Source organism: Sabethes cyaneus, chromosome 3, assembly GCF_943734655.1.
Source record: "Sabethes cyaneus chromosome 3, idSabCyanKW18_F2, whole genome shotgun sequence".
In the NCBI taxonomy this organism is placed as follows: domain Eukaryota; kingdom Metazoa; phylum Arthropoda; class Insecta; order Diptera; family Culicidae; genus Sabethes; species Sabethes cyaneus.
In genome coordinates this window covers 87,837,202-87,850,828 of record NC_071355.1, presented here as the reverse complement: position 1 = coordinate 87,850,828, position 13,627 = coordinate 87,837,202, and the positions used below count along the sequence as shown (strand labels likewise).

The 13,627-nt window shown below is 39.6% G+C and overlaps 1 protein-coding gene across 3 annotated transcripts in view; it reads left to right on the top strand.

The window, feature by feature from the left end:
• LOC128744422 (tyrosine-protein phosphatase 10D) overlaps positions 1-13,627 on the top strand; it is a 60,318-nt gene that overhangs the window by 39,847 nt on the left and 6,844 nt on the right. For all 3 annotated transcript variants that reach the window (XM_053841437.1, XM_053841434.1, XM_053841435.1), the window contains exons 2-10: positions 1,989-2,514; positions 3,392-4,492; positions 8,979-9,410; positions 9,474-10,907; positions 11,221-11,458; positions 11,531-11,717; positions 11,784-12,041; positions 12,116-12,374; positions 12,434-12,553. In XM_053841437.1, coding sequence (XP_053697412.1) covers positions 1,989-2,514; positions 3,392-4,492; positions 8,979-9,410; positions 9,474-10,907; positions 11,221-11,458; positions 11,531-11,717; positions 11,784-12,041; positions 12,116-12,374; positions 12,434-12,553 — 4,555 coding nt within the window. The remainder of the gene's footprint in view (positions 1-1,988; positions 2,515-3,391; positions 4,493-8,978; positions 9,411-9,473; positions 10,908-11,220; positions 11,459-11,530; positions 11,718-11,783; positions 12,042-12,115; positions 12,375-12,433; positions 12,554-13,627) is intronic.

Here is a 13,627-nt window from a genome sequence, read left to right as displayed (position 1 = left end):
CGTCATTGATTCTGCAAATTTCAAAATCAGTTTCTTTAGTTTGAAACAAACATTCTGTTCATGAAAATATATTCGCTGTGTTCAGATTGGCAAGAAGAATACAGTGAATACATTTCTATAAAGAAAACTCCGCTTTTGAGCCCAAAAACTGCTTCTGAAATTGAGCTCTCCGACGAAAAGTTAATGACTGCTAGTTTCCCGCAAACAAGCAAACTTGTAGCGTTTTCTCAGTGAAAAACATTAGTTTGAAACACATTTCAAGACGTATCAATAATGAAAATTTTTAATCTCACTGAAGGACAATTAGGACCAGCATTCTTATCAGAATGTACACTTATCCACATGATATTTCGAAAATAACTCACACCTCAATTACAAGTACATTTTTATACCTACATGTGGATATCAATAATAACGAAATATAGAGAGCATAAAAATATCAAACGGATAAGGATATGGCATAAACACCTTGTAGTGGTAATGAAAACACTGAAATTCCCTTCAAAGTAATAAAAATCAAAACGAAGCTATTTATCATTCCGAAACGGCGAAAGCGAATGAAAACAGCATCAAGTATCTTCTCTTATTGCAAAATTTTTAAAAATGATTACTAGACTTATGCTTTTTAATGAGAATTGTTGCCAAGACGTGTTTAATATATTTGGTGCAAATGATGAGCATTTTAAATCCGAACCCGATACCGTAGAAACTATAAATGGACCCAAAGTGTTTCTCTCATTTGTTTCAAACACAACTGAATTTGCTCCTTTTTTCAACTGAATCTTTTAGACGAGCACGCGCATCAAATAAAATGGTGCTGATTATTTCAAACCTCGGTTGACTCGTTTAATTAAAATTAGTAATAAATTTTCAGTTTTCATTCATTTCAATTCACGCTGCTAGCCCCTTGTCCAATAGTTGAGGGAGAAACAAATAACATAATAAAAATAATCGTCAAGATAAATTAAAACTCGCTTCACTAATACTAGTGAAAGTCAATTTTAAAGCGAACCGGGCCCATTTTGATTGAAGTTGATCTTAAGATTTTAATTTTTAATCCTCGGATGATGATTTTTAGTTGTGGGTGATATCAGAGCTGTCACTCAGTTAAATTAACAATATGTGTATACTATGTACTAGGTAGTAATTTCAATAAATATTTATAAGGGCGATGACGATGAATTGAAAATTTTATACACACGTTTACTCAGTATATACACGATTATGAAACAACATTTACAAAAATGTAATGAAAACCTGACTTGTGTGAAGTGTCTCTAATAAACAAACAAATTAAACGAAAATGTGAATTCATCGTCAAACTCGTGAACCGTATGGCATGTTTTTGTGCTGATTCAAGATAGAACTATGACAATAATCGTTTGATTGCGATTGACGGTTTGGAGATTTGTCCAAAAAAATATCTCAAACAGAAAGAACATACGATAACAAAAGAATGTATGATGGGTTTCTATCTACCTTGCAAAATCGCAGTTGACTTCGTCAGTAGCGTACATTTAGTTGAAAAGAAAATTTTTCAAGCCTCCTTCACTCCGATATTCTCGTTACGCCTTTGAACGCAGTTAATGGAAATTTCGGATCAATTTATATTGAGACACCATTTAATTCGCTTCATCAATCAAGTTAGTTCCGTTTTAAAATATACCAATCAATGAATCGTATATCGAGTTGCAAATGAACGTTGAAGAACTTTCATTTCTTCCACACAAACACTGACCACCGCTGATCTATTTTCCATCTTTCACTCTAATAGAAACGATTGCCTAACAAACTATATGCACATAGGGTACTATCTAGTGTGATGAGAGTAAAATATAAAACCTGAGAATAAACACTACTGATGACCTTCATAGGCAATGATTACATATCAAATATTCATTGTTTGCAAATCAAAATAAATTAATAACATTATCCTCAAACAGCTAATCTCATCTAATATTTGTTTTATATCTTCTCGTTTTTTGCAGATTTGTAGCGGTGCCGACCTTGTGATAGAAATTCCCGGAAATCTCGGCCTAGATGATTCGTACTATCGTCTCGATTACTATCCACCGGTGGGTAACCCAGCGCCAAATGCAACAATTGCATCGCGAGACGTCGGTGACGAGATACAATTCTCTAACGGACAGCCGGGTACGCGATACAACTTTTGGTTGTACTACACTAACTCGACTCACCACGATTGGCTCACGTGGACCGTGTCGATAACAACCGCCCCGGATCCACCATCGAATCTGTCCGTGGCGGTTCGCTCGGGCAAAAGTGCCATCATAAGTTGGAGCCCACCGTCACTGGGCAACTATTCGGCATTCAAGCTGAAAATCCTTGGACTGTCGGATAATTTTGCCACCAATCAAACGATTGCCGTCGAGGACAATCAGTTTCAGCATGTGCTGCGAGATCTTACGCCGGGCGCAACCTATCAGGTGCAAGCTTATACCGTTTTCGATGGAAAAGAATCGGTTGCGTACACCAGCCGAAACTTCACTACTAGTAAGTCTTATTTTTCGAAGCTATAGGTTAAAATTCAATAACTAACCTAGTTTTGTCATGGTGAAAGGATTTTATTCGACTAACTTTACTTTAGCTCTAATACAGTGTACCAGATCAAACCAAGCCTTCGTGCTAAATATAACAGCATACGCTTCAAATACATGAACGTGAGATGATGGCGCAATCAGCGCACAAGATGAACCAGCGGCCGTCAACTAAATCTTTTATGGAAGTCAGCAGCCAGCAAGCGGATGTTTCAATTGAATAGCATAGGCACAAATTTATTAACACTATATAAATGCGTATACAACATAAATTAAATGGACAATGGTTAACAAAATCACTTAGTCGCCATTTCTGTGTTTTTTTTTTTCTTTTCTTCCTGACTCATAACTGCTTTCGCAATACTCACATGTTAACTAACCGCAAAACTAACACACTTGGGATTGTTAGAACGCTATCGGCATAAGGATCTGTTGGAAATAAAAATCCTGCGAGGTAACACTCGACAGTATTTGCATGATTGAATAATATTCCCTCGAGAACCGTTGCTTGTTAATTGATGTCAAGTATTATACAGTAGACAGGCCTAAATTTTGATGAAAGTCAGAAAGTTCAATCAGACATGATTAGAAAATTATTTTTTAGGATTACTAAGGACTTATTGATGATTTAATGTCGAATATTTCCACCGTAGATAGAGTTGCTCAATATTATAAAAAGTCACTTTTAAATAATGATGGTTCTTTTGGGAAGTCCTAATATATGTTTGTAGTCACACTAGTATAATCTTCAACAAGTAAAACTTCCTAATCGATGTTGCAATATGATATATGATTTTTCTTACCATTGATTGTTATTATCATCTTCCTACCAGAACCTAATACTCCGGGAAAGTTCATCGTATGGTTCCGTAATGAAACCACATTGCTGGTGCTGTGGCAACCACCATATCCTGCCGGGATTTACACTCATTACAAGGTATCGATCGAACCCCCAGATGCGCTCGGTAGCGTACTCTACGTTCAGAAGGAAGGTGAACCACCGGGTCCAGCACAGGCAGCTTTCAAGGGGCTTGTGCCCGGTCGAGCATACAACATATCCGTGCAAACGATGTCCGAGGATGAAATCTCACTGCCTACAACCGCACAATACCGAACGGTTCCGCTTCGACCTATGAATGTAACATTCGACAAAAAGGCAATAACGGAGAACTCCTTCAAAGTAATGTGGGAAGCCCCTAAGACCATCAGTGAATTCGATAAATATCAAGTTTCCATTTCCGCAACTCGGCGCCAGCAATCGGTTACACGCGATGATAATGAGAGTATGGCGTGGCTAGAGTTCAAAGATAATCTAGAACCCGGCAAAACTTATCAAGTAGTTGTTAAAACTGTGTCGGGAAAAGTAACCTCCTGGCCAGCATCCGGAGAGGTAACACTCAGACCACTACCGGTGAAGAATCTATACTCCTTCACTGACAGCAAAACCGGAGTTGTCACTATATCATGGGCCCCTGATGAGGCTAGCACTCAGGATGAATATAGAGTTAGCTATCATGAGCTTGAAACGAACAATGGAGATGCGAGTACGATGAACACGGACAAAACAAGCTTTGCGCTGGAATCGCTGCTACCAGGTCGTAATTATTCCGTTACTGTGCAAGCCATCTCGAAAAAGATGGAATCTAACGAAACGGTGATATTTGTCGTCACAAGACCATCATCACCTATAATTGAAGATCTGAAATCGATCCGCGAAGGGTTGAACATCAGCTGGAAGAGTGACGTCAACTCGCGTCAGGAAAAGTATGAAGTTACATACACCCGCAACGATACCAACGATGGAAAAACAGTACTTACCACCGAATCTAGATTAGTGTTTACAAACCTATATCCCGGAGCTGGGTACGAGGTTAAAGTTTTCGCCGTCAGCCATGGACTGCGCAGCGAGCCGCATTCGTACTTCCAAGCAGTTTGTAAGTATAACTTATATTGACAGTGGTTTACAATTCCTGAGTCTGGAAAAAAAATTTGAAAGTTATCGACACAATACGACAAATTCGCTCAAAAAATTATCTTTTTAGTTTGTTTTTACGTTGTAATTAGAACTACAGTCAACTTTCGCTAATTGCACTAAGCTCTTAGCCCGTTTAGTGAAAGACTTTCGTTAATTGGGCTGAGATGTCAAAACCGAGGGATATATCGATTGTTTTTGTCGAAATCGTCGCAGAAAGGTTTATAAAAATATACACTTATATTAAACTAGCTGACCCGACAAACTTCGTATTGCCACAAATTAACCTGTGTTGTACATAAATCATGAATCTCGGATGATCTTTATCACTTCTCGAGTTTTGCAAGTCCCCCAGTGGGCGGCGCTTCCGACGGCGGGTCACCGGCAACACTCGCGACCGGCTCGTCCTGAATGATCTAGTGTTACTATAGATAGTTTTTGTGGTCTTGTTATTGATTAATGTTTTATGGAAGAGTCTCGAATTTCTCGAGTTGGATTAGTTTTTGAGTTTCGCCAAAATTTCTGTTTTATTTGTATGAGAGTCCATATCCCCCTACCACAGGGGTGAGAGGTCTCTAACTATCATAAAATAAATTCAAGACTCAAAAATCTCCTACATGCTAAATTTGGTTCCATTTGCTTGATTAGTACTCAAATTATAAGGAAATTTGTATTTCATTTGTATGGAAGCCCACCCTCTTAAAAGGGAAAGGGGTCGTAATACACCACAGAAAAAAAATTCTGCCATCTAAAACTCTCACATGCCAAATTTGGTTCCATTTACTTGATTAGTTCTAAAGTTATGAGCAAATTTGTATTTCGTTTGAATGGGAGCCCCCCCCCCCTCCTAAAAAGGTAAGAAGTCCTAATTCATCATGGGAAAAATGGTTGCCTCCAAAAACACCCACATGCCAAATGTTGTTCTATTTGCTTGATTAGTTCTCGAGTGAGGAGGAAATTTGTATTTCATTTGTACAGGAGCCCCCCCTCTTAGAGTGGGGAGGGGTCCTAATTCACCGTAGAAAATTTTCTTGCCCTCGAAAACCTTCACATGCCAAAGTTGGTTCCATTTGCTTGATTAGTTCTCGAGTTATGGGGAAATTTGTATTTCATTTGTATTGGAGCCCCCCCTCCTAATATGGGAAGAGGTCCTAATTCATCACAGAAAAAATTCTTGCCTCCAAAAACACCTACATGCCAAATTTGGTTCCATTTGCTGGATTAGTTCTCGAGTTATGAGGAAATTTGTATCTCGTTTGTACAGGACCCCCCCTCCTAAAGTGGGGAGGGGTCCCAATTCATCATTGAAAAAAAAATTGTCTCCAAAAACACACACATGCCAAATTTGGTTCAATTCGCTTGATTAGTTCTCGAGTTATGAGGAAATTTGTATTTCATTTGTACAGGAGCCCCTCCTCTTAAAGTGGGGAGGGGTCCTAATTCACCATAGAAAATTTTCTTGCTCTCGAAAACCTTCACATGCCAAATTTGGTTGCATTTGCTTGATTAGTTCTCGAGTTATGAGGAAATTTGTATGGAAGTCCCCCCTCTTAAAGGGGAGAGGAGTTATAATTCCTCTTATAAAGAGGGGAGGGGTCTCAATTCACCATAGAATAAATTCTTGTCACCAAAAAAAACACCCACATGCCAAATGTTGTTCTATTTGCTTGATTAGTTCTCGAGTTAGGAGGAAATTTGTATTTCATTTGTACAGGAGCCCCCCCTCTTAGAGTGGGGAGGGGTCCTAATTCACCGTAGAAAATTTTCTTGCCCTCGAAAACCTTCACATGCCAAAGTTGGTTCCATTTGCTTGATTAGTTCTCGAGTTATGAGGAAATTTGTATGGCAGCCCCCCCTCTTAAAGGAGAGAGGAGTTACAATTCCTCTTATAAAGAGGGAGGGGTCTCAATTTACCATAGAATAAATTCTTGTCACCGAAAACACCCACATGCCAAATTTGGTTCTATTTGCTTGATTAGTTCTCGAGTTATGAGGAAATTTGTATTTCATTTGTATAGGAGCCCCCCCTCCTAAAGTGGGGAGAGGTTCTTATTCATCATAGAAAACATTCTTGCCTCCAAAAACACCTACATGCCAAATTTGGTTCCATTTGCTGGATTAGCTCTCGAGTTATAAGGAAATTTGTATTTCGTTTGTTTAGGAGCCCCCCCCCCCCCCTCTTAAAGTGGGGAGGGGTCTCAATTCATCATAGAAAAAAATTTTGTCTTCAAAAACACACACATGCCAAATTTGGTTCCATTTGCTTGATTAGTTCTCGAGTTATGAGGAAATTGGTATTTCATTTGTACAGGAGCCCCCCCTCTTAAAGTGAGGAGGGGTCCTAATTCAACATAGAAAATTTTCTTGCCCTCGAAAACCTTCACATGCCAAATTTGGTTCCATTTGCTTGATTAGTTCTCGAGTTATGAGGAAATTGGTATGGAAACCCCCCCTCTTAAAGGGGAGAGGAGTTATAATTCCCCTTATAAAGAGGGGAGGGGTCTCAAATTACCCTAGAATAAATTCTTGTCACCGAAAACACCCACATGCCAAATTTGGTTCTATTTGCTTAATTAGTTCTCGAATTATGCAGAAATTTGTGTTTCATTTGTATGGGAGCCCCCCCTCTTAGTGGGGGGAGGGGTCTCTAACCATCACTAAAACCTTTCCTGGCCCTAAAAACCTCTACATGCAAATTTTCACGCCGATTGGTTCAGTAGTTTTTGATTCTATAAGGAACACAAAACAGACAGACAGACAGACAGACAGACAGACAGACAGACAGACAGACAGACAGACAGACAGACAGACAGACAGACAGACAGAAATCCTTCTTTATAGGTATAGATACAGAATCAATGTGGAACCTAATCTTTTCATTGTTGAAATTTAATTCTAGACTGTTTAACAAGTAAATAACTGAATTTCATGCTACAATGTTAATATATATTGGCATTTTTAACTGTTTCACCGTGATGCTAAAAATAGGAGAGTCAAGTTCATAAGGGATCGGCAAACAATATGATGCAATTGTGTTCCATTCAATTAATTTTAATATTTTCTATATAAATTATTTTCCACACTTGAATGAACTATATTCAAGAGCCCCTCGGAAGAAAAAATACGCTGTCAGAAATGACGTTTGACTTCGTTTTAGATGGGCTATAGCCCAATTAACGGGAGCCCGATTAAAACGTAGCCCAGTTAAAGATAGCCCAACGAACGAAAGTTGACTGTACCATCTCTGCTAAGTTGCATATTCTGCGTTCTACTGTCAGATTTTTTCAGGCTTGCGATAGTTTTTTCTCAATAAATTGCTCAAATTTCCGTCAATCTCAAATATTACTGTAGATTCGGATAGATCATTAAGTTTTCTAAAGAAGTTTTCGCTGTTTTTACAAATTACAATAGAATTTTAAATACCTTTCGATCAGTGACCAGCTCCCTTGTTTAATTCTAAAATTATTGTAATAGGTAACATAATTTACGTTGACTAAAATCAAATTATTGTAGCTTTTAATGTACTTGTACAAGATTGTTCGTAACTTTAAAATTGACAGCCTAATCTAAACCCAAATCAATAGTGATATATGATACTAAACTAATAGTGCATAAATCAGTTCGGCCAGGCCATCTCTGAGAAACGTTTGACTAATTAACACCTAGGAAAACACAGTAGCAAGACCTATCATTTGATACTAAAATTGTTAAAATCGGTTGAGCGGTTCATGTCACGTAATTTTCACATTTTTGCTAATAACTTTTAAACGAAACGTGACACACACACACACACACACACACACACACACACACACACACACACACACACACACACACACACACACACACACACACACACACACACACACACACACACACACACACACACACACACACACACACGCACACACACACACACACACACACACACACACACACACACACACACACACACACACACACACACACACACACACACACACACACACACACACACACACACATATTGCTCAATTCGTCGAATCCTATAAAGTAATCGTGGTTTTCCAGGAGCGGTGCTTTATTCCGCCGAAGTTGTTCCACGCTGCACTGGAATGCTTATGTGTATGATCGTTTTTCGGCCACTTGTCGTGGTCGGATCATTACAAAATTAGTATCAAAATAAGCGGAAAAGACTGTATTAATAAATATAAATAATGATTTCTTCAAAAAAAATTCATGTCCCCATTTCAAATCGTTCATGTCCCCTTAGTATATAACACTTGGTCCTATTTCGCGTTTTTGGCCAAATTCATGCACTTTGGTTGAAAAGCTATTTTAGAGGGCTCATTTATTCTTGCAAAAATTTACACAAGAAAAAAGACTACGTTGTTTTCCCGATTAAAGTGGAACTTAAGAATGAAACCCTTTTTTCAATAAATAAACATTCATAATCGAAATGATTGCAGATCCAAACCCACCGCGTGATATGACAATCGAAAAGGTTACCAGCAACTCGGTCCTGGTACGTTGGAAGGCACCAGAACGTTCCGAATTTACTGAGTACTCAATCCGATATCGCACTGAAAGTGAAAAACAATGGATCAGGTTGCCATCGGTAAAAACTACAGATGCAGACGTAACAGATATGACGCCAGGTGAAAAGTACACTATTCAGGTAAACACCGTCAGTTACGGTGTAGAATCGCCAAACCCCCAGCAAGTCAATCAAACTGTTCGACCGAATCCTGTATCGAACATTGCTCCACTGGTTGACTCCAACAATATTACCCTCGAATGGCCACGACCAGAAGGACGCGTGGAAACTTACATCATTCATTGGTGGCCTACGGAGTTTCCGGATCAAGTGTTCAGTAACAACGTATCGGAAATCAACACAAGTAAGAGACTACCTATAAACAAAAAAAAACTGTATATACAATTTAAAACATTTTTATTTCTAGTCTTTCCTTATCCAGGTAGTGGCCTGAACGAAGACGAGAAGCTAATCGAAGAACCACCTACCGTACGAATCCTCATAGGAGACCTAATGTCAGGTGTTATGTATAACTTCAAGATTCAAACAGTATCATACGGTCTAACGAGTGATGTCACCAAATTGCAAACTCGCACAATGCCGCTCATACAATCAGAAGTACTAATCGTCAATAACGTGCAGATGCGTGACACTGTTACGCTGAGTTTCACACCTACCCCACAGCAATCATCGAAATTCGATCTGTATCGATTTTCTCTCGGTGATGTTAACATTCCTGACAAGGAAAAGCTTGCCAACGATACGGATCGGAAAGTAACGTTTACTGGTCTAATACCGGGACGTCTCTACAACATTACGGTTTGGACGGTAAGTGGTGGAGTGGCAAGTCAACCGATTCAAAGACAAGATCGAATGTACCCAGATCCAATCACCGAACTGAACGCCAGTAACATCACCGACACCGATATAGTTTTAAAATGGGATATTCCAAAAGGCGAATACAATGCATTCGAAATCCAATACCTCAAGAATGATTCCCACTACGTGCAGAATCTCACTGTTAATAATCACATCACAATCACCGATCTTAAACCACATCGCAACTACACATTTACGGTAGTCGTCCGTTCCGGAACCGAGTCAAACGTATTACGAAGTAGTCTTCCAGTTTCTGCTAATTTCCAGACCAAAGAATCTGTTCCGGGACGCGTTGATAAGTTTGCACCAGTAGACATTCAACCCAGCGAAATAACATTCGAATGGTCTCTTCCATCGAATGAACAGAATGGAATTATTAGACAATTTACTATCACATACGGATTAGACGGATCACAACACACGCAAGCAAAAGACTTTAAGCCATCCGAACTGCGTGGCACAATCAAAACATTACTACCAGGAAAAACATACATTTTCCGTATTCAAGCTAAAACTGCTATCGGATACGGTCCGGAACAAATGTGGAAACAGAAAATGCCCATCCTGGCACCTCCAAAACCTGAAACGCAGGTCGTTCCCACAGAAGTTGGTAGTAGCGCTTCGACCATCGAAATTCGATTCCGCAAACACTACTTCAGTGATCAAAATGGTGTAGTTACCACTTACACGATTATCATCGCTGAAGACGACAGTAAAAATGCATCCGGTCTCGAAATGCCTAGTTGGTACGATGTTCAATCCTACAGCGTGTGGCCCCCTTATCAGGTTATCGAGCCATATTATCCTTTCAAAAACAGCTCGGTAGAAGATTTTACGATCGGAACAGAAAACTGCGATACCCGCAAGTCGGGATACTGCAATGGACCGCTCAAATCCGGCACAACATACAAAGTTAAGGTTCGAGCTTTTACAGCGCCTGACAAGTTTACCGATACAGCGTACAGTTATTCTATTCGAACAGGTAAGTCTATCGGCATCATCGAGCTAAACTGTGATCTATTTCAATAACTTTTATTCGTATCATGTCTGTGCCAAAATAAATTAGGATTACTTTCAGTGGACGGTAAGATTGAACTGGTTATTAGTACTTATGTTTTCGTTAAATTAAAAGTTTAGTCTGACTGTCCAATTGTAGGTTATGAAGTTTTCAATTTGCAAAAAAATAGTCCACTCTCTTATAAGGAAGAACAAGAAAAGCAAACAAATATTATTCATATATACAGCAGTACCACATTGTAGTTTTATACATCACAAAAAAAAACTTTCTGTTTCAGCACAAGACAACACATCGCTAATCGTGTCAATAACTGTCCCGCTTTTCATCATCCTTCTGCTGGTGGGTACATTGCTGTTTTTGCGCCGCCGACGTCATACGGGGCGCAAGAAAACCACCGAGCAACGAGCAAATGACAATATGTCGCTACCAGATAGCACAATGGAAACAAGCCGTCCAGTACTGGTGAAGAATTTCGCCGAACATTACCGGCTCATGGCAGCCGATTCTGATTTTAGGTAAGCCGAGCATGACAGAGAATGCAATCGAAGTGTTTTATATTATTATACACCTCTTATCGTTCGTTGCAGATTTAGCGAAGAATTCGAAGAACTCAAACATGTGGGCCGGGACCAACCATGCACATTTGCCGATTTACCGTGCAATAGACCTAAGAACCGTTTCACCAATATTTTACCATATGACCACTCTAGATTTAAATTACAACCGGTTGACGACGAGGAGGGTTCTGACTACATTAACGCTAATTACGTTCCGGTATAATAAAGCCCTTTTGACCACTCACCCTTTTGCTTGAGTATATCTCTTTTTTTTTCTTCGTAGGGTCATAACTCTCCTAGAGAGTTCATCGTTACACAAGGGCCCCTGCACTCAACACGAGACGATTTCTGGCGCATGTGTTGGGAAAGCAACTCACGGGCGATCGTTATGTTAACACGCACCTTTGAAAAGGGCCGCGAGAAATGTGACCATTATTGGCCGCATGACACCGTGCCAGTGTACTACGGTGATATCAAAGTTACTCTGCTGAATGATAGTCACTATCCCGATTGGGTCATCACAGAGTTCATGATGACTAGAGTAAGCTCCTTTTGACTCGACAACTAACGACAATTTGAGCCCGGGCATAACCTTCTTACTTTGCTTTGTTTCAGGGTGACACGCAGCGCATCATTCGTCACTTCCATTTCACCACATGGCCGGACTTCGGTGTGCCAAACCCTCCTCAAACACTCGCACGCTTCGTACGGGCTTTCCGCGAACGTGTTGGACCCGACCAGCGGCCAATCGTAGTACACTGTAGTGCTGGAGTCGGTCGCTCCGGAACCTTCATTACACTCGATAGAATACTTCAACAAATACAGGTATCGGATTTTGTCGATATCTTTGGCATTGTATGGGCAATGCGAAAAGGTAAGTATCCTCCGACTCACTACCGTATTTCGATGTGACATATGATTCCTCTTCGGCAGAGCGTGTTTGGATGGTGCAAACTGAGCAGCAATACATTTGCATTCATCAATGTTTGCTGGTGGTATTAGAGGGTAAGGAAGGAACTGAGCGCGAAATCCATGACAATCAGGGATACGAAGGTAAGTGGTCATTTGAAATTAAGTGCCTTTCTAATATAACGGTGGCTTCCAAATTATTAGTATAAACTGTAAATTTAATGCATTTGGTAATCGCTGTTTCTAAGACTAATTACAGTGCTTTCGATTGGTTTAGTGGCTTCTCGATCATATTACGGGTGTTGACTAACCTTTGTAGTTATTGTTTGATTATTTCTCAAAGGATTTTTTTGGAAATTGCACATTAAACTCTGAAAATGTCGCTGCGACGATTGACGGTCCAGTTGTACCAACCATCTCAGAAACTGTAACGCTGATACACTATTCGAATTTGCGGTGCTTTCCTTTATTTAGCAACTAACCAAATTTTCTGATTTAAAATTGACGAAAAAGCTGGATTGATTGAAAACGAAAGAATATCTTAAACAGTAATGTATGAAAAACTATCAAGGACTGAACTAGTTGTCGTAATGTGGTTATAGGACCTGGTTATGCAATACCTTTTATGATTATAAATTAAAAAAAAATATCGTGCATTTCAGGCCAGAGATTTATCACGGTCTCGGCTAACTAAACATCGTAACACAGTTGAGAGAATTGTAATAAAATGGTATCGCTAATTAGACCGACTGACAGTTGATAGAAATTTCGAAACGATAGAATTTAGACATTCGACTGCTTTTTAGTTGAATCGTGGCTCAACTAGCGAACACCCAACTAATGAACTAGACAGGTGAGAGAATGAGATATATGGAGAGTGGTAAGAGAATGATATAGAGAGAGATGAGAGAATGAAATAACGAGAAAAGCGAAAGAAATCTATACCTATAAAGAAGGATTTCTGTCTGTCTGTCTGTCTGTCTGTCTGTCTGTCTGTCTGTCTGTCTGTCTGTCCTGTGTTCCTTATAGAATCAAAAACTACTGAACCAATCGGCGTGAAAATTTGCATGTAGAGGTTTTTGGGGCCAGGAAAGGTTTTAGTGATGGTTAGAGACCCCTCCCCCCACTAAGAGGGGGGGCTCCCATACAAATGAAACACAAATTTCTGCATAACTCGAGAACTAATCAAGCAAATAGAACCAAATTTGGCATGTGGGT